This window comes from Megalops cyprinoides, chromosome 2 (assembly GCF_013368585.1).
Source record: "Megalops cyprinoides isolate fMegCyp1 chromosome 2, fMegCyp1.pri, whole genome shotgun sequence".
Taxonomy (NCBI): domain Eukaryota; kingdom Metazoa; phylum Chordata; class Actinopteri; order Elopiformes; family Megalopidae; genus Megalops; species Megalops cyprinoides.
In genome coordinates, this window is record NC_050584.1 from 57,505,900 (window position 1) to 57,528,063 (window position 22,164).

Consider the following 22,164-nt stretch of genomic DNA (forward strand, 5'->3'; position numbering starts at 1 on the left):
GCCACAGATTCCTCTATTGACCTCAACCACAGGAGAGGAAAAATAAAACACGCTCCAGGCCGGGCCTCTGCCCTATCACTACCACACAACCCTGTAGAACATTGTCCAGCAGACAGTATGCTTGACAAAACAGTTAATTGGATGTATGCATCTTGTATAGACTGGTGCAGATTGCTCACTTTTAATTGGTTCAACCTCTTGTAAAACCAGTAACTCGGACTTAAGCTACAACATGTCGAATGTTGGGGGATAATGATGTTTAACATGGCTGCTGGAGCAGATCCATCGGCCCATCGAATGAAGTCATGAGGGATGACGGAGCGTGTGATTGGTCCGTATGTGGCCAGAGTCAGAGGCTTTCCGAGGAGCCAGGTCAAAGGCCTGAATGCTCGCGTCAGCCTCACCTCAGCAGCATGTTGCAGGCCCCGCAGGAAGTGATGCGATCGAAGGTGTGCATCTTGAACTCGTGGAAGTTGCTGCGGGCGTTCTCGGGCCGGAGGTTGGATCTACACGGTGAGTGAGATAATGAAGGGACAGACGTAAGAGGGCGTGTCTTGGGTCACCCCTCTCTTCAGGTGTTACCATCATTCATAGCATTACAGCACTCCCTCATTATAACACTAGCTTTTCAATGCAAAAAACACTGTGGTAAAGGGAACTTCAAAGGTTTATGACAGAGTAATAGGACCCGCAAGTTAACAAGCTTATTACATCATCCTGTTACAAACAGCTGGGTTATAAACATTTTTTTGGACTATAAAACCACCAGCATTATTGTCCTTCTTGCGTAGGTTTTAAGGGTCTTAAAAAATAGAATGCAAAGCTATTTACGGAACATTTTTCCATGATTGATTCTCAGGTCGAGAACCCCTGTGCCATTTGTAGTCTAAATGCATTTCACCACAGCGTTCCAGTCAACCCACGTAGGCAGGTAACATGCAATAGAGCAAATGAGAAAACATCATTACTGGCTCTCACCAGGGAGTCCAATGACTCACTAATTGTGTTTCAAAATGAATGAACGCTCCTCTTTAACGTGGGTCCAATCTCATTCATTTCCAAATTAATCATCTGGCTTTTATCGCATCGTTTTCGCATTTAGCCGTTGTTGTTGTGCTCCTTTTTCAATTCCAGAGCTCCCGGATGCCGGGCCGGTGTCGGCGAAACACCGCTCAAAGCGCGCTGCCCCCTCGAATCTTTCTCAGAAAAACAAATCAGCGAAATTAATTTGGCTTTTCTACGGCACACGCTGCACCCCCTGCTGAGAACCAACTGTAGCTGTTTTCATTTATTATCAACAAACCATTTTTAAAAATCGCAGATCCCTCCAAATCCTCTCACGAAAACAAACAAAGCATAACGTGTGAGCCAACAAATATTTCCTTGTGTGGATTTGTTTATATGCCATGGTTCTGTGTGCCGTGCCATCACTCTTATCAGAGGCGTGTGTTTGATCAGACAAACTGACCGTGCCAGTTTTAACGAGTGGGAGAATGAACACACTCCCCTTCAGAAGCACAGCTGTTTTTGAGCCACTCCTGACTAGAGTACACCAGGGCTACTGCGTTAACTCCCGAGGACTTTGAGGGTTGAGATGCAGTTCCTTAAATTGCAACTGGCCAAATTTCCCCCAAAACATACATTCTTATTTCCATCCACGATACCATTTTTTCTCACGGATTTTCTTGTAGGAAAATTATTTTCTCAGCTTAGCAAGATTTATTTCTTCATTTCCAGAATTATTACCTGCATGAAGATATGCTTAGATAAAAGTATTTTTTCTGTATCTTCTTACGGTAAAGAAACCCTTATGTATTATTTTTACCGCAAGGTAAAAACCCATGCAATGAAAGTATTTTCCTTCTACTTTTATCCCGTAAAAAAAAATCTGAGCACCAAAGCGGTGCTCACAAATCAAGTGACTTAAAACCTGAAAAACTGGTGGGGCCAGCATATAGCTCCGCCCACACCACAGTCCCCAGCCCCCCCGTCGCTCACATCGCCATGCCAAACTGCTCCAGCCACTTCTTCTTCATCTCCTTGGTTTTGAAGAAGAACTCGAACCCACTCTGGCCCTGGTTATGGGTGAGGTAGAATCCATACGACCACTGTAGGGGAAGGAACGAGAGAGACGCACACGCGATGAACACCAAAGTTCTCGCAGACCACATAACCGCTGCATTCAGCCAGTTACATACATCAGCGGCAACAGGCAACCAGATTGTCCCCTGCAAAGGCGTTTCTGTGCTATCCTTCAAGAGAGGGCTGCAAGGGTGCTGCATGCATCCAGCATTGTACAGTACACTATCAGGGTGATAAACAGCCATTAGCAACCTTAAGCAACATGCACATTTATCATGTGCTGGAACTACCAGCAGCGGAACATCTGCAGCGGTGAACAGACCGGGTACGGCTGGCCAGGAGAGGCCTGAGGGAAGGCCGTCGGGTCGCGATGACCGTGCCGGCTAATTGTTCAGAGAGTGAGGCGGGCAGGTGGGGGCTGGGGGGGGAGGGAGGGGGAGGCTCCTGAGTCAGGCCGCTTTGCTCCTGGAGCTGCCTCGCGCAGACATCTCTCTTCGGAGGCCGCAGACAGGAGAGTAATCTCCTCGCCATTATGAGGCGACCGGGTGGAACCAGCTCGTTGGGAAAGAGACAAGCCGAGCAGCTGGACAATTCATCAGCGCTCCTGTGTTGGTGGCACGTTAAAAGAGCAGAGAGCCTTGTGCAGGGCTGAGTGAGCCGAGCGAAGGACACGTTTCCCGTCTGAAAAGGAGGCTCGTGCGCAGTTATAGCCCAAACAATGCTGATGCTCTCGCAACGTTTCACGTCAGCACAGTGCTGCACAGGAAGTGTATTTGCAGTGTGTCAGAGGGCACAAATAGGCGTGAGAGCATGAGGTCTTGAGACAGGTGGTTCAGTGGGCAAACTTGCCGAATTATACATCATCACTTTTTAGCACACTAGTATTTCCTGGTAGCAACATTATGTCAGTAAGCAGTGAGCCATAAGCCTGTGTCAATAAGCAGCAGGGGGTGTTTAAAAATAATAATAATGACACATTCGGGAAATCACAAACTGTTTTGCTGGTGACAAAAAGCCTGCATCGTTTGTCTGTGTCATTCAGTGATGTACTGTCGCTATACTTGCTGTATGCACTTTTGTAAGTCGCTTTGGATAAAAGCGTCTGCTAAATAAATAAATGTAAATGTAAAATGTAAATGATGTTGATTTGCACACACGGGACGGGCTTTTGCAGACAAACAGACCTTTTTGTTCTCTTTATCAGTCGTCGGGTTGTTGGTGATTTTAAAGTGGTGGAGGTCGATCACCTCCTTCATTTCGTAGTTGTCCCCTCGTCTCTTGCAGACGATGACAGCCACATCGAACAGAAAGATATGCCTGCATCATCAGGGAACAGGACACATGTGAGCGGCTCCTCCCAGATCCTGAATCTAAAAAAAGACTTGTGTTTGTCCTCCGTACAGTACATGGTGAGGGGGGGGGGGGGACTCCACGCAACAATCTCACCTATCTTGTTTTGCACGTTTATCGACCGTAGCTACTCGAACCTCGCCGTCGCCTTTTGGTCTCCCGTAGTTTCGCAGGGACTGATTCTGCAGAAAAAGAATATGTGCTCACAATGAACAGCTCACACGCGATGTCCTCAGAATGTTTCAGTATATAACAGATGTCGAGCAACGTCCTCATAGCCTTTAAGTGACAATAAAACAACTTCATCAGGATCATGCACCACCACAGCAGCTTTGTAAAAACGCTACAGCATCAGTAACATTAAACTTGAAAAAGGGTTCTGTTCCTCTCTTCCTTCTGTTGCTACTGTTTTTAAACTTATATAGCAATGCATTCAATGCTTTGCGCATTACGTCGTACAGTAAGTACAATAACATAATTGAAACATTTTTTGCAATAACAGTAACAATGTTATTCCTTCACTTTGATGACTGACCAGGTTTTCAATGGATTTCTGATACTGGTCAATCTCCCTCAGGGTCTCGTTGTCTCTCTTCACTTCATTGACATACTGAGCAAGGTCCTGCAAAACAGAGAATGCAGCGTTTTGCACGCTTATTGTGTCACATGCGGAGGATCCCTAAGGTACACTCCAAAATCGGGCTTATTACCAGTTTCTGCTGATGCGGTGGCAAGAAGAATCAGGGAGACGAGTTTCTTTGGCTTTCATACTGGTTTGTCATATTAATGGGGATGGCTCCAACAGAGATGAAGCGATAAGAGATAATGATACGAGCTAATGTTCCTGAATGGGGGATAATGCCTTTTGATATGCCAAACCGGTTTGCTAACCTACAGGCCAACTCTGGTGGAGCCTTGGCTCTAGGCCAGATCACCTGAGGCAACAAGACTTTTTTTTTTTTTTGCATTCACACTTGAACCTTGGACCTTGACCCAGACCAAGGCCTATCAGACTAGCATTAATTTGTCAGTGTGATAGACACCTCATTTTACATTCTTGACATCTTGACATCTTACTCTGGCCAACAATGCAGAATACTCATCCAGGCAAAACGCCACAAAAATATAAAAATACAAAAAAAATCCCCCGAAAATATCAAAAATAATAATCTGGGTTTTCTGACTTGAGCTGCTTGAAGGACCTGATTCAAACAGAAATCCCTTGTGATTTTGGAACGTATCCTCTCCATTTTTTCCTGATCACTGCATGTTTAAATGCCTAAGAAAGGGTAATAAATCTCAGTCAGGAACGTGGTTCCTGGTTCAATGAGGGCGGCTTAAGCAGCATCCATCATTAGCTGTGAAACAATCAACACTAAGAAGCCCGGAAAAAATATCCTTATTGCTCAGCTGCAAAGACCCCATGTGGTGGCAGACAGCAAAACACTTCTGGAGTTAACTGCATTAGCCTGATACCCCCCAATCAATGTTAAGTGGATAATTTAACCAAATGAAACCATCAAAGCCTTCTGCACAATTTGCAATTTCGTCTCCAAGTGATTTTCCCCAATTAAAGAAACGCAACCTGTGAAACTATATTGCCTGCTGTCTTAATCATGAGCCAAACTCTTTCAATCAGAGATGCAGGTGATTTAGGTTTTAAAAACAGGGATTTCAGAAGAAATAGCTGCATAAAAAATCCACCTTGTAAAATTCTTAAGAAGTTTTGCAGATATGATATAAATACAGTAGAGTCATTCTGATGGTGTCATGGAGGTTCAACCATACAGACAACATTTTATTCTTAACCAACTGAACAAAATTAATGAATTATTATGGAATAAAATTTTTAAAATTAAAAAGAGACTCATAAATATACCATTCCATAGCAATGAGATGCAGCAGAAGATATTTTCTTATAAAAAGGAATACAATACATGCTAACATATCAAATTCTCATTGCTAGGCCTTAACACAGAAACAGTTTGTGTACAAAAAGAAACAATAGCAAGATAACTTAAATGTTAGGGGACACATAATGTTCAATGGCAAAGACCCCAAATAAAAGGAGGACTCACACAGTCTGATTTCTCAGACTCACTCTCCTTCTGATTATTCAGAATCTCACTAATTATGATAAATCAAACTCACACCCAATCTGATTAATCAGACTCTTACTTCTTCTAATTAATCAGACTCAAGTTTAATCCGATTCATCCGACTCAGAATCAATCTGATTAATCAGACTCAGACTCAATCTGATTAACTCACATTGACTGATGAATCAGTCTCTTTCTGATTAACTGACACACAAGTCGCTCTTATGAATTAAGGACAAGCATACAAAGGAATATGTATTTCCAGCAAGGACACTTGCTTATCTTAGCTTTTATTACTATGTTGAGCAATGCAGTCAGGTGCTTTATAATGATATCTAGCAACAAATTGCTGAAGTGAAATTGTTTGGATATTTTTCCTCTGCACTGCATCTTTTTCTTGTGTTCTGTATTGCCTGCAAAACCAACTGCCATTACAAGTTGTGCACAGCCTTTCTCCAGAGTCAGGCTGTGCATCTGAAGGGATGCAGACAAGCCACGGCCTGTATGTAGTCATTTCGTGGTGTTTAACATATGTGATGTATGAGTGGTGACATCAGAATGTGTGCGCCATAGGACAATCTGACAATTCCTAAGGTCCCTCTGGCAACACCAAATGAGAAAAACATGGCGGCACTGATTTCCAGGAACATTACAGCAACAGAAGTTTAAGTACGAGAAAAGAAAGTTTATCCCAGGTAAGCTCCTCTTTTTACCATAGTGCATCTACTACAGCATTGAGCCTGGCCTTACAAACTTGAATCCTGGTTAGCTACTACATGCTTAATAAACCCCTTTCAGAAAATACTTCCTTAAGTTGGTGCAAAATACCTTTAGCTACTTTTCAGCAATGCCATTTTGTTCTGCACACAGAACTCTTTGTGAATTATTATGGAATGATTATAGAAGCTTGTGTTAGCCCATTGGTAGGTTAACTGGGAAGGCAGGGAAGGAGTCTTTTTGTGAGGAGAGAAGTGGTACATTCGGTCAAAAAAGTCCAACTACACAAACAAATGGAAGTCTGTGTTTACACCTCTACATGAAAGGCCCGCTTACCTTCATGGCATCGAGCGCCGTTCGTAAATTACTCTTGTCGGTTGCATCGTGAGTGTGTTTGACTAATTCCTGTTGGGATCAAAACAAAGCAAAAAAGAATGAGAAATGAACTGACAGAGCAAGTGGCTGCCTTGCCTGTGGCTTTCATTCCCGCTCTCAACAGCTAATTAGTGCTGAACAAAGTAGGACCTTGTCAAAACAGGGAAACAAAAATGCCACGTTCAAACTGGGGCATCACTCTGTCTGTTCAGCCACTTAACACCCAGTTCAATACAATGCAAACTGGTTACTATAGCTGTCAAATGCAAAATCTCTGTTATTATGCCGGCCCCCCTTTTTGTAACAATCAAAAAAATATGTCAACAAAGCAAATGTAAAAATACTATAAACATGCCAAGCACAAACACACAAATACAATACAAAATTCAGTGCAGTGCCTGAGAATTGCAAATGCTAGCGTTCTTAAAATAATGATTGGCTCAGGTAAAAATTTAAGTCTTTTGTGGAATTTTTACCTGTTTTATTTATTTCTCTCACTTACTTCTTGATCTGTTTATTTTGTTTTTGGTTGTTGTTTATTGCAAAGCTGTTTTATTGCTCTCAGACAATTTGAAATGGACAAGGAAGGTTAGTAGGCAGGTTCTTCACAAAAGCTCTGATAACTCTGTCCCCTGCCCTTCCTGCCTGCCCTGTGTCCTGCGAGGTGCATGCACATGAAATGAAGCTGAAATCCCCTGTGCCAGTCAAGCTGAACCTGCACATCATTATCACGGGCAGGGGACAGCATGGCTCTATTCCTCGACCCCACGCTATGCCCACGCAGCCAAGAGAGAGGGAGAGAAAGCGAGAGAGACAGGGTGCTCTGGATGGTGTCAGCTCACAGATGGATGCCAGCTTAAGTGAGTCTGGGCCTGCAGAAATCAGCTTAGCATAATGGGGAGAAAGGAGAGTCCAAACTGTCCACTGCTGGTGGAGGTCTGTACCCTGGTGGCAGAGCAGATACCACCCCCAGTTCCACCACCCTCACCACCCCCTTCCTTCTCACTCCCCGGACCATGACGTTTTCTCCAAATCAGCCATCCTTACTGTGTAATGTAGTTGGGAGCTTCCCCATAGATTTTTTGTCATCAGTTCTGCTGTGCCCACCCCCTTTTCCACTGATCCCCCAAGCCCTCCCTCTTCCCCCCTCCAAGAAGACCCCCCGGGCCCCCCTCTGGCACGTGTTTACTTCAGCAGAACAAAGTGAGCGGCTGTCACAGAGCGGCCCGGTCTCCAGGGCGACGAGGGGGTCCGCCTGCCGCTTCGGCGGTGCCACCTCCTGCCTGTCCGTGTGGAATGAACCGACAGGTGAGCAGATGGGCAGCCGGGAGGGCGTGCCTCTGCCCGGCCCCGCGGTCACGCACGGTCGCCCGCCAGGGCCGCCTCACGGGACCCGCGTGCCAAACCATGGGGCTACCCGCAGCAGTGGCATTCAGCTCTGTGTGTGTGTGTGTGTGTGTGTGTGTGTGAGGGAGGGCGGGGGCATCACAACATATTTTGCCTTTCTTTCATTGGCCACTAAGGGAGTGGAGGTACCAGAGATTCTGTTAAATATTTACAGCAGTATGTATCTTTAAGGAGGATGACAAGTCAACCAACAAAATGAAAATGTTCACCATATATTTCCTTGTGGATGAAAGGGTTAAAACCACACAGCAAGCGAAAACACAGACATGTGCGCCCCTAGTGGTGAGCATGAGAATGGCACCTGTTTCTCTTAATGGAAGGACATATAATACTAACCCTGCGTGCTAAATTTTGCCCTCGGTTTATGCATAAAGATGCACCCTTATTCAAGGCAAGTAATCTGAAACCATCTGCTTAGGACCAAAAATCAAGTCTGACTTTGTAATTAATCTACTGGGAAAAGAAATATTTAGGAGCACACATACATTAAGCATCTGTTTCAAATAATCAGATAAAAACATATCCTTTTTGGCACACTGCTGTATGCCCACATTTGCAAATAGCTTACCTGAAGGAGCAAATGGTACTTTAATACTCTCTGCATTGGGACAACCAGGAGATCTCTTAAGGTAAATTTCCCATTGTTTGCTCTCTTTGAACATTCCTGTAAACATAAAGACAGCCAAACGAAGATGTAAAATAGCCTTAACTTAAAATACCAACTCAAAACATTTTAAACACATTGGAAGAAGTGACACAGCCTTTGTACATTATTTTGTGCAATGAGCCACAGCATTACTTTTGAGAAAATATATTAACTGCAATTCTTGCTTTTGGCCAGTAGAGGTGAGTGTCTGACCATGTGTCTAAAACCAACATTTCTAAAACCAGAGGTGTCAGAACCGCTTGAAAGTCTTTACCTTTTAATTGATTTGCATATATATATCTACATATCTGTATCTATTTAAATGTAAGGAATAGAAAAAAATCATGACAACCCCACCCCCTTACTCACACTCAAGGAAAATGACTGTTAAACACAAAGGGATAGCATTTCCCCTTAGCATGTTAGTTCCATGTCATCAGTTTTGCTTATTTTGCATAACAACCTATTTTGTGCCTTCTTGGTGCGGAAAGGGGGAGGGGGATATTTTCAGAATGGTAATGCATGTCACAGACTTTTACCTCCAGCTTCAATCGCACATCCTCCTTCTCTTTGCAGATATCATCCAAAATCGCGATGGCAGTTTCAACTTGACTGCAGTACTTTCCATAAATAAGTAGCCTACATTAGAGCACAGTATCAAAAACATAGATGAGTGGAAACACGCAGAAAGAAAGTGAAATGAAGAGATGAATCTCTGAGATTAGAGAACTGAGATTCAGAAAATGTACCTTTCTTTGTAGTTGATGAAAATTTGGTACAGGTTATGGGCGTTCTTGTTGAGGATGGAGTCTTGAACCTCAAGCATTAGGCTTCGGTGGACTTTGACTAGGTCCTACAACATAAAAGGTATCAAAGGCATTGGCAATGGTATCAGACTTTGGGGCCAAGTGAAAAATTCCCTCATTTCTCACCACCCTTCCCATTTATCCTACATATCCTACAACTGTATGTATTCTATTAATGAACAGACATTTCATCTTATAGATTCTCCTTCCACAGGTGTTGTGGCATTTCCTTATGGCCTGATGCAATCACTGGATAACTATCATTACTATTATAACATTACTATTAGAGAAACTGCAGTCAACCTAAACCATACAGTACATGTGTGATGAAGCAATGATGCGCATTGATTCCTACAGCTCAGAGTTAATGGCTAAATGATCATTGAATGAATAGAAATATGAATATTTAATGTGGACCATCGTTCGGGTTTCTAGACACATTTCTCCTCAGCAATATGGTCTTCAGTCACCCCTCCTGTGAGTCTCTCTCTCTCTCTCTCTCTCTCTCTCTCTCTCTCTCTCTCTCTCTCTCAAGCATTCCACACCTTCAACCCCCAATCACCACACCGCATTCAACTGCACACTCTCACGCACCAAAAACACAGCCTCTGCAGAGCAGTGTGCACAGCAAGACAGAGCAGAATGGAACCTGGCTCTGATTGCTGGCTTCCATGACAGGCGTGATCAACGCAGCTCCATTTCAGGTGACTCTAGAACCCTCAAACAAACCCCTCACGGGGACAGCTCTGTGGCTGTGGAGAGGGATAGGCCTTATGTGTTTCCTTACCGGTATGTTAACAAACACTTTCTCTACTTCCACTGAAGACAAGAATTTCCTAAGGGGGACCATGAAGAACTGCAAAGAGAAGAAAGAAAAAAAGCCATGTTCCACAAAGCTATGGCGAAGCACTTACAGTCATAAGAGTTTCCATGAAATGGTTTTACACTTACAATAAATCTAAAGCACTAAAAATAGATTTTAGATAGATTTCTTTTGCAGACGTGCACTAGATTTCTAAAATTATCTTTGTGATGATGACTTACAATATTATTCATAAACCTTGCTACCAATAATTGAGTGACTTTGTCCCATTTTAATATTTCCATTTACCTGAAATTGGTTTATTGTTGTAAATATTGCAAATACTCTTGAGTCAACAGCTTTTGTAATTCGAACTATGTCCATTCAATGAAGTGAAATCAGGATGATACAAAAACACTTAATTACTGCATATGAAAAGGGGTTTTTTAACAGGCAGTGTTGTAACTGGAATTTGGCGTAATGATCACATAACTTATCATGTGACACACAGGACATGATCTGATAGGACAGGAGTGTTAAAAAGTGTTTTGGTTGGCTGGGTGATTAATGATTTGTAATTCCACCCAGGGGTGTACATGTTTAAAATGTGTCCAATCAGTCAGCTGTGTGTGCAAACAATAACAGCATTGCAGCTGCAGCTTATGTGGTGCATCTGGGCCTGCTAGAGGAGGAGCAAATCTCATTAGAAGGCCCTGCAATTTCTAACTTCTGCAATAAATGACTATCGCCAGTGGATCATATATAGTCAACAGTGCAATTTTTGCAGTTTGTATTAGTTGCCCTGAAGTAGTAGTTATTTTTCATATTGATCAGTAATTGAGCCTTCATCATTTTGACGGCATATGAGAGGTTAATGGCTGCATATATGAATACCCAAGACAGAGTTCTACAGGTGACATCAATCCAAAGAACAGAGACAATCATACAGCATATGGGCATATACAGCAATCATTCAGAATATGGGCATATACAGCAATCATTCAGAATATGGGCAGTAGCTAGATGAGGAAACTGAGGGGACTGCCAGGGAGATGGCAGGTGTTCCAGGGCGATGAGGGAGAGTCTTACGTTGTGCTCATGTTATTATATAAGAAGCACATAAAATCACGTTTTACAACAACCATACAACAGCCCTCACTTTCTCTATGGAATCCAGGGTTTCTGTGTATTTCTCCTCCGTCTGCTTGATCTCGGCGAGGCAGCAGCTGCGGATGTCCATCTCGGCCTGTTTCTGCAACGACAGGAGAACGTCAACTCCGACTACGGCCGCGTACAATAACACGCTGCACACCGTCACCTCTCTGGCAAAGACCTTGTGCAGAACAAGAATCACGCAATGCCTGAGCAGCAGGCTAAATGGCTGTTTGTTGGTAGATGTAAATGCTGAAGTGCACATCTGGAGTGAGAGGTTATTTTGTTCCAGGAGCTCTGTTTGTGCAGACCTTTTTTTTTTAGATCTCCGAGCAGAAGAAGTGAATCGTTATTCCTGTCTAAGTAGAAATGCAGATCAACAAGGATCCTCAAATGGACTGCTACCTAAAATAAATTTAAAGTGCATTTTGGGTTTGTTAGTAATCAGTGCATGTGGGTGGACGGTTTGGCTTGCTTGGGAATATCCTGCGCTCTCTCTTCTCTACGGTGGAAAGGAAATGGGACGAGATCAGAGAAACGTACCGGCGGAGGCACCGCTTCCGGCCTCATCAGGTCTTCGTAGACTTCTCCCCCTTCATCGTCGTCGTACACGCAGTCATAAAGGTCCTCCTCGTCTTCCACTCCATTCTCACTGCCACACAGAAGACGTTACTTTAACATTGCAACAACGTCAGCCCAACCTGTACTGGAGGCACGTGGAGGTATACGGACTGAATTGCATCAGAATTACAAGGTGAGTCCTCCTTGATATTGTCTTTTCCTGTCTGTGTAGGTTGCCGAGGATACTCCTTACAAAAGGAAAGATACACTAACACAGAAACGCAGTGAATCTAGGAATGAGGGATTGGTTCAGATGCCCTTTGGCATGTCTGCGGAAAACGCCGCTCAGATTACACAGGCACAAATCTGAGCTTGCCACGCTGTGGGCGATCGATGTGACAAGGTGAGACGGTGAGTGAGACCTGGGAGTGTGATTCAGCCCGTAGCCGTGCGCTGTGGGCCACTTTTGATTTGATAACAGCGACGTGTCAGACTCTGCAAGACTGGGCATGGGAAAAGACAGAGGACTGGAGCAGCTGCGAACTCCTCGGCTGTCCGGGAGGAGAGCAGGGATGACAATACTCCACAGGGGACCGGGGGGGGGGGGGATGCAGTGAGGACTGGTGTGCGAGATCATCTCCGTGCTTATGCATGTGCCCGTTTTGGCCCGGGCCTGCTTCCTGCTTGGTGGAGACCACACGCTTGGCAGTGCAGAAAGGGACTAAGTTAAACCGCATGCCATCCATGACAGCTCACGTCACCATCGATTAGCTTAGCAGATGCGCAATTTGCATCAGGTAAAAAAAGACTGAACGAGACCACTGCGTTACCCTCACAGCGGAAACCAGGCAAGTGCTGAAATCTGACTGAGAAATTAAAGCGAAACTCGCCCCGTCAGACTAAAAACTGATAAAAAAAAATCAAGGTCTATATTCAGTACATTAAAAATAGAGGTAGTTTTTGATATTCAATATTTTATCTGTGCGTGTGGGTGTGTGTGTGTGTGGGTGGAAGTGTATATGAATTCATGTCAATGAATCCTATCAACACACACATTCACATTTGTTAACATGCGCATGTTTGTCAGTATGCAATCACTGTGCACTGTGTGTGTGTGTGTGTGTGTGTGTGTGTGTGTGTGTGTGTGTGCGCGCGATCTTGTGTCTGTGTGTCGTGAATGTACGTGCCTAAGCGTGTGTGTGACTATGTGCGTTTGTGTGTTTGTGTGTGTGTGTGTGTGTGTGTGTGTGTGTGTGTGTGTGTGTGCGTGTGTGTGTGCGTGTGTGTGTGTGTGTGTGAGACTATGTGCGTTTGTGTGTGTGTGTGTGTGTGTGTGCGTGTGTGTGAGACTATGTGCGTGTGTGTGTGTGTGTGTGTGCGTGTGTGTGTGCACGCGCGCGTGTGTGTGTGTGCGCGCGTGTGTGTGTGTGTGTGTGTGTGTGTGTAGTATGCGTGTGGTGAATACGCCTGCCTGAGCGTGTGCGCTCTGTGTCCTTTTTTGCAGCTTATCTCTGCAGCATGCTGTAATCCACTGGGCCCCGCACAGACGTGATGGGAATGATAGCGCAGTAAGACTCCAGGCAGGGTGAGCCTGCTTGTCAGCAGCACAGACAGCAATGGGCACCTGGCTGCTATCACAGTGGATCTGAAACCTGTTTCCTGTAACAGTCGGAGAGAAAAAAAAAAAAAAAAAACCCTTGCTTCCTGTCTGAGTGGATCTGAACCATGCTTCCTGTCTGACTGGGTCAGAACCCTGTTTCCTGTCACTGGGGATCAGACCATGGCAGGGTGGTGTAGAGATGAAGAAGTCGAGCCTGTAATACAAAGGCTGAGGGTTTGACTGCCAGGTGCAGCGCTGCCGTCATGCCTTTGAACAAAATAGCTCATCTGAATTACGTCAGTAAATGCCCGGCTGTAGAAATGGATCCTGTAAAAAATTTGTTGTGTGAGGTGCCCTGTATAAGTGAGTAACTAAACAGCCTAATCCTGCCCCCTGTAACACCAGATCATAACTCTATTTCCTGTCACAGGAGTTAACGGCCCCGTTTCCTCTGACAGCAGAACCAGACTGTTACATCGGACCAGAACCTGGCTTCCTGTCTCAGATGATAAGAGCCCTGTCTTTTCAAACAGCAGGCCTGAAATATGTTTCCTGCCACGGCCGTTTACAACCCTGTTTCCAGTCCCAGTGGATCAGAACCCAGCCTTCTCACAGGGGACCAGAGCAATGTGCCACGTCACCTTAGATTCAGGAAAGAGCTGATGAGCCCTAACTACTCTCAGGAGACCAGAACTGGTTCTTCTCAGTGTGGTTCATGACCCCTACTCTATCTCCTTTCTCACCAACAGACATTGGAGGTAGTCAGCATGTTTTCACTAAGTGTGCCCCCACATGGATCCGTCACCGCTATTCATCTTTACTACTATGTTCAAACACAGATCAAAACCTAGAACAGCATAACTTGTTAACGTCTCATCTTTTCCAGTCTGAAGGTTTCCATGAGCACATCCAGATGGCCACTATAAGATGACGTCCGATTGAGATAAACGGTATACTTACTCTATTAAGTCCTCTAGATGATTATAGATGTCCTCATCTTCCACACTCTCTTCTGTTGGAAATGGCCTGGTGAGAAAAATTAGAAAGGGTTAAAATTCACAATTTCTCCACCAGACTCTGTGAAATCATGACATTTTTTTCAAAATCCCTCAGTCTGCAAGTTGGGTGTTTTAGTATGCTTTGATTTTGATTATCGGTATCCTGTCAATATATTCACATTTGTTTGATAACATATAATAGTATGGTTTGACAAGGAACATGTAACAGGCCCAAAAATCTGTTTAAATGTTTCCTTTGGTATTTTATAATCTTCAAATGGTATTCTTTTTGAAACTATCAAAATCTAAACGTTTACCTTATTCCAGTTTGCTGCGCAATCAATGTATGTGAGAGCTTGGATAGTGTGTCAATGACCTAGAAACAAACAAAAAAAAATAAATAATTCATGCCTAAAATTGGATATATCAACATCAGTCTAAACATTTTTATTTCTTACATTCATTCAGTCAAACTACTGAAATAGACTCTTTTCAGACATCCTCAATACAATGTCAGCATAACTTACCACCCTGGTCCCTTATTTGTGTATTACTACTGCGGGGTGCATTGTAATCTTACTGTAGGTTATGTTATACTGAGCATATGTATCAAACACACTTATGCATGTATAGAGTATTTATCACAACACTGTAAGAGGCTGACACTTGTTTAAACATAATCAGTTGTGACCTGTATGTGCCATTTTTATACTGTGTTTCAAAGCACTTTATTCTCTTTCTTTGTAAATTGATTCTTGCTAAACTGATAAACAAAAATGTTACATAACGTAATGGTAAATATAACAGTACCTATACTGAGATAGGCTTAGAGAGAGAAATGAATCAAAAGGAATGATACCTACATACCATCTGCTCCCTAGATGATTTTAGCAATGCACATTAAAAGATAGTATTTTCATCCAAGAAGGGAATTCCAGTGTATATTGAAATATTGTCCTTTATTCTACTTTAAAACTTAAAACTACTGCAGTACACCTAATATGAAATGTAAATATTTTAAATCTGTGATGCATCAACTGGAACTGATACAACAGAAGGACAAATAACTCCAGATAATAATTAAATTATAAAGATTCACTGCCACACTGCATTAGTCTAATTCACAAGCACACTAACTGTGCTGTCAGAGGCTTTTCCTAAGCGTGAGAAGATATCTAGGGTAAAAGCTAAAAACGGTGAGAAGTCTCGTGTCCTCTCTTCAAATGTGGCTGGTTACGACTTTATCTGATGTTGAGGTTTGATCTACTATCAAAGGTGAGCCAAAGCATGGCACCGAGCTTGTTGTGCTGTGCGTCTCTGGAGGAAGGCCGTTCTGGTATTCCTGAGCCCAGCATACTGCCACAGGAAGCGGTGCTTGAGTGGCAGAGGGTGCCAGAGAAGATGGAGGTGATAGATAGATAGATCAGAACCTGGTAGCGGTTTAAAGGCCTTGCTCTTGAGAGAGCTTGCCTGCATATGCATCCTGTGCGTGTTCATCGACAGATTATACACGAACACTGCAACAGGTACCAGCACCAACCGACTTTCATTTCATTTCAACCTACTTTCAGACTATAGACACTGTCAAAATTACTGTCAGTTGCTGAAATGACTGTTTGAGGGAGTAACCTGTCCAACAGAAAAAAATGCTGTATATATCGGAGTAGTCGTGTATGATTCTGTTGAAGACACACCGGATAATAAATGTGAGACATGTATTTGTGTTGCATTTTTTTCTGAGTTTTGGAAAAGTGCAAGAGTATTAGACTTCAGAATATCGTTTGGTGTCAGCAGGGGGCAGAGTTTTTCACAGTGAAATGTCTCTTACAGAATTGGTTTATTGTACCGCAGTTTAAAACTTTGGATAAAAAAAGTCTAGATTCTCTTCATGACATAAATTATTAAAAAGTTTTTACAGTAAGTTTCAGAGTTGCCGTGTATACTGTGCTGAACAATCCACTATGGTGTAACACAGTAACAAATTTAAGACAGCATTCAATTTTTAGATTCTTGCATGTCATAAATAGCTTGCGTATCACAAAATTAATCAAAACTATTGTGAATGAAGTTGTTTTCCCTTAGCATATGATTTAAATAAATAGTCTTATATCTAACAACTACTGACAATAAAACATAAAGGTGGTATTTGGGTAAAAGTACAAATACAAAATACAAATAAATACAAATTACAAATAAATAATCAGATGTGTGCACTAACAAAACAAATTCCATTAATTTGCTAAACTAGCTACCACTGTATCATGACTTTTCAGTTATGCTCCAATGGTTTACAAACCTTCACACATATGCACACACAAACACGCACACACATACACACTCACACACACACACACACCCCACATGCCTGAGGCCATTGTTTCTCCAGATCGATACTGATCATGCCTGTATATTTAACCTTCACCAGCGAATTTGCTCCATAGATTAAAAAACACAAGGTCACAACAGCTGCAATCAGTCTTTGCTCTCCTGCCTGCCTTTAGTATAGATTTCTGCAGATGAGGAAGTGATCATTTCTATCCGAGGCAACGCAATGCCCACATCAGTGTCTACAGAAAGCGTCAGCGTAAGATGACAGCGTGACACCCCACTGCAGGCATACAGAGAGAATAAATACTGTCATAGATGTTTATTTTTATGCCCCAGATCGCGAAACTGTGCAGCTACCCCCTTTTTGAATAGAGAGGCACGAAAAGGAAGTGAGAGACCTGCTTCGGAAGCCTCTTGAGTTTAGCTGCTGCAGATCGCTGCACCTCCTACTGCATGTCTGTGGTTCACGTGCATGTGACACAGTGGTGTGGCACCGCAGGGCTTGTAACCCAAAGGCTGCTGGTTCGTAGCATGTAAACATTGTGCGCTGGGTGAGTTGCTCAGGGTAAAAGCATGTCTTTGGCAGTTGTAACGTAAATGTAAAATGAGCCTCCTGTGTCTCCGTGTTGCCTTCATTACATTACATTACATTCACTTAGCAGACGCTCTTATCCAGAGCAACTTCCAGTACAATAGAACATAAGGGTATCCATTCAAGTTGAATGAGCAACAGTGTCAGACCAGGCTAACAACACTCCAAGACCAGTGATTGTGAGCATAAAACAATTCAAGCTCTACCACAAGTTAACTTGTGCAACCTGACTAGACAAGGGAAACCAAGTATACTACCATACATCACTCACGAGATCACAGAATCCAAAACACATCGCAATACTACACATAAAATAAACAGCATAAGCACAAAAAGCCTTCATATGCCTGCACTATGATGAGGACACTCCTTTTTGCCCCTCTGGACAGGGGTTTGTTTCACATATTCAGTCAATTACAGAAGAGCATTGTCACCCCCTTGAGTCCCTGCTTATTCTTTCAGAGACAGCTGGGGCTTGTGAGCTCAAAATTCCTTATCAGAGAAGGCGTACTCCAGGTCCACATTTGGCTGGGTCAGGGTACACACTACACCAACTGCACTGACTCCAACCTTAAAAGAAGCTCTACAAAACCTTCTACCCTCCTATGGGTAGCTCTGTAAATGTGCTGGGTCCTGAAGCACAGTAATGAGTGACCATCAAGTGGCTTGTGCCATGTAAGAGAGGCTGCTTGTTGTTGAGTTCTGCTTCACTTTGCATCCTAACCTACAGCATGCCACCAGACAGAGACATCACTGGTTGAGCAGGTTATTGCAGGTACAGGATGTAGCAGGAAGACTTTCTCTAATGCAAATCTATGACTTATCTCATTGAATTTAAACTAATTTGACTCCCACGTAATGGATTACAATAATGTGGGCGATGTGAAATGAGATACCGGTATGGAAAGGCCATTCTTCAGTGCAGCATAGTGTTCGGCTAGGTCCCTAATGGGAGTGACTGCAGGCTGCAACAATGACTTCAACTATTTGTCATGATGCTGTTTATTTCTTTTCTGTCCTTTGCCCTTGTTCAGTTCGTCCTGGGTTGACTGTGTGTCAGTCACAGAGGTTTAACTCTGAGTATATAAATCAAGACAGACACAGTAAGACATAAAACAGGGATTACCATGGGAGTACATACAAAAAGCTAAAACAAGAGACGGCTACTTTTAAATAGATTAAACAATATTAAGATGTTCCTGGAACAGAAGATTAATTAGTATCCATAACTCAGCATTCACTGAGAAATTTGAATGTTTTCCCCCCATAAAAAATAGGTTTTATATGGAAAACACGTCTTCTTTATTTTATAGTTAACCCAACCCAACTGCACATCTATTGTTATGTGGCCAGTGTTACAGGGCAAATAATTTGAGATCAAATGAAGCAGTCTTCCAGAGGCTCCCAAAATTATTACATTTGTCTATGAAAAGGACACTTTGGTCCCAATATTTCTTTACTGACAAGCACCCCTAGGGATTGAAACATTGCCATTTTTTACATGGAAATAAATGTAGTTATTTTTGGGAGTATTAGAGCAGTGTGTGAACTGTGAAAGCCCCTGATAAAACTTCATATGGTTGTGAAAATGAAGTTTAATATGTGCAACACATTTTAGCATTTAAAAGGCAAAATATGCCTCCGGCCTTTCATTTCAATTTGTCTCCCTCTTTTTCCATATAAACTGGAATAAATTCTGTAAATTTTCTTCTAATGAAAAATTAGCATGAGACCAAAGCACAGCCCATCTCTTGGCATTTAGCAGGGCAGTCAGTCTCCCATCCGCTTATTTTAATTACATAACTTCACTGTAGGCACAAAAACACAAATCCCCATGAAAATTATGCAAGTTTTATGATGCATGTTTTTTTTCTTGATGGCAACATAATTGCCATATGAGAAATTATTAATGGTCAGGATTCTGCAGTGCTTATGCGATGTAAGAAGTGGCCAGCCACAAGTATTTTAGGCTTTGTGCTCCACACTTCCTAGAGCACCTTCTTCCCGACATACCCGCTTTCATATCTATACTAGGAAAAATATTCAATACTGCTATATATTGCTTTAGTAAAGGGAAAAAACTCGCAATGAAATAACCTGTAGTTTTGACTCCAGAGTGGTAAATGAAAGTTCTGGCAATCCCACTTCTGTAAACCCCGCTCTGGTATAGAGTATATGAATTTAAGAGCACTGGATGTATAAGCATGAGCAAAATTAATGACTGCATTAAAACACTGTTTTAAAAACGTTACCGATTTGCGTCATCACAGCTCACTGCAGCCATTAAAAGTGAATTAGTGAGCGTGGATGTTTTGGAAACGCACAGATTGCACTTGTGTCTCTCGGAGCGGGCCCCCGGTGCCAGGCGCGCTGTCTTTCCCAGAGGAGCCGCTTGTGATAAGCCAATAACCCACTCCCCTCTGACACCTAAAGGTCACCCTGCAAGGGCACGGCCAAGGTGCATTGAAACATTCCCCCGCAGATCCCTGCCCGCCGGGAGGATTAGAACCTGGCTCTGTTTCACAGCCTTTCCGCAAACACCCTCACGCGGTGTCACTGCGGCGCACCCGTCACTCTGACAGCTCACACCGACTGAGCACCCTCACCACAGTCCCAGCACAACCAACACTTCCTGACTGATACTACACAAGTGACACTACAGCTAGCTACTACAACTAGCAACACACCAACGCAGTGATCTTAGATTGTTACATTGATACAATAATAGCATATATGCTATTATTATGTTATGTAGTTACATGATTATACAGAATGTTTCTGCAGCTCTGTATTCATTCAGTTATGGTCTTTCAACTCACTGATTATTCAACAAAGATGCCAAAAATAAGAGGGAATCAGACACAAAACCAATCAGTCATCTTCAATCATTTTCGATTAATCAATGATGCTTTCACGTTTAGGCAGAAAATGTGACACCTTGCTATATGTGGCACATCAACTGCCCAGCACAGGCCAAATGTCAATTTAGACACATTATAGCAGTTCTAATTAGTGACTGAAAAAACCACCAAAAGCTCACCGTGACACAGATACTAGCATTTTACAAAAAGCCATAGCTGTGAAAGCGGTTATGTGTGGCTGTTAGTGACAAAGGAAAGACATGCTTGATGTGTCTGTGCTTTAAAATCTAACTTCACTGATGGTGTGAAAGTGCCCCACCCCAAATGCAAAACTGTCCACAAAAAACTGAACCATTGAAGGACAAATATTCTCACCAGAATAACCTCACAAGCAAAACATACACTGTCTCTGGTATGTACAGTAACACTCGAAGTATTTCATAGCTGCAGAAGTACTTCACGGTGGTTTCGGAAACTGGATGTTTAATAAGTAGAGGTTTGGACAACTGAACATCATAGCACTGCTGTTCTGTAAGCAAGCTTGAGTTGCCAATGTAAAGATCCATCTGCATATACGAAGAAGTCACCCTCATATGACTGTAGAGTGGAGAACTGCAATTGTTTTAGCATAATAATCAGGGGTGTACTTGAAGTAAGGCTGGTATTTTCCGGACAGCAATGTTGTGTAAATTGAAATGCAAGGACTGCACACCACATCTGAAGCTAATGGTTGACAAATCAATATTTTGGTAATCTATGCTTATTATAGATGATGTGATCAATAATTCCAATAACCAAAGATACCAATCATCATGGGACATAATGATATTTTGTGCTTCTATACTGTGCTGTTCAATACATTCTGTTTACTCAGACAAAATTTTCATTAGAACCTACAACACAAGTCCTATGGCAGTTTATTTATGACAGACGTTAACTAAAACAAAGTAGCAGCTAGTTGTCCCATCTTCCATTCAAGGAAGATGCACCTACTCTAAAATTTAATATTATTCCAAATTTTACTCATATTTCCGCATTTAAGTTTTAATGTTGTTTATAAAATGCACCCAATCACAAAATGCAAGTTGCCAGTTCAGTTGAGGTCATTTGGAATAAATACTGTAAAATTACTGTATGTTACTGTTAAGATCAAACTGGAAGTGACATTTATATAAATTAATGCTGTATTTTCTTCTGTCTAAATGGTTAATAACTGATAAAAAAGCAAATTTTGTGCATCCGTAGTCACTGTGCATGTGTAACTTAGTTTCCTCTCAGGTTAACTTTATGAAACTGCCCTCATAGATTAAGTAGATTTTCTCTTAAGTTTTATCATTGGTTGCCACTAGGGGAATGAGGGATTTATATTGTTAATATAGTATATATAACACCGTTATCATGCAATATCATATCAAAGTTGGTTCTGTTTGACTGAGCCGATTGTTTATATGAAAAGTGATCTGTGAAGTGTTCTAAGACCATTCTCTTTTGTGCTACACCAAATAAAAAGTGATTGATCGATTGCACTTAATAGCCTGAGAGATCTATTATAGTGTCCTGTGGAAGCAGCTTGCCTCTGTACGTTCAAATATCTCCTCTTGTCTCTAAGGTACTTTTCATCCTTCAGTAGAAGACAGAGCTCAGATATATCTGTTAGAACAGAGTCCCATCATTCAGCCTGTTTCTTCACTTACTGCCATTCATTATTTAACAAGGCCCAGCTGCAGTTATTCATTACTCAGTCCAGAGAAGTGAGTGCTGTACCGCGATCGTTCAGCGTCTGGTTCA

General features: G+C 42.5%; 1 protein-coding gene across 3 annotated transcripts in view; it reads right to left on the minus strand.

The window, feature by feature from the left end:
• Positions 1-22,164, minus strand: part of LOC118772586 (guanine nucleotide exchange factor VAV3) — a 64,362-nt gene that overhangs the window by 18,997 nt on the left and 23,201 nt on the right. For all 3 annotated transcript variants that reach the window (XM_036521051.1, XM_036521050.1, XM_036521049.1), the window contains exons 3-16: positions 14,913-14,971; positions 14,558-14,623; positions 11,980-12,088; positions 11,444-11,536; positions 10,270-10,338; positions 9,426-9,529; positions 9,216-9,315; positions 8,599-8,694; positions 6,585-6,653; positions 3,968-4,054; positions 3,529-3,614; positions 3,267-3,399; positions 1,999-2,108; positions 405-506 (exon numbers count right to left, since the gene is read on the minus strand). In XM_036521051.1, coding sequence (XP_036376944.1) covers positions 405-506; positions 1,999-2,108; positions 3,267-3,399; positions 3,529-3,614; positions 3,968-4,054; positions 6,585-6,653; positions 8,599-8,694; positions 9,216-9,315; positions 9,426-9,529; positions 10,270-10,338; positions 11,444-11,536; positions 11,980-12,088; positions 14,558-14,623; positions 14,913-14,971 — 1,283 coding nt within the window. The remainder of the gene's footprint in view (positions 1-404; positions 507-1,998; positions 2,109-3,266; positions 3,400-3,528; positions 3,615-3,967; positions 4,055-6,584; positions 6,654-8,598; positions 8,695-9,215; positions 9,316-9,425; positions 9,530-10,269; positions 10,339-11,443; positions 11,537-11,979; positions 12,089-14,557; positions 14,624-14,912; positions 14,972-22,164) is intronic.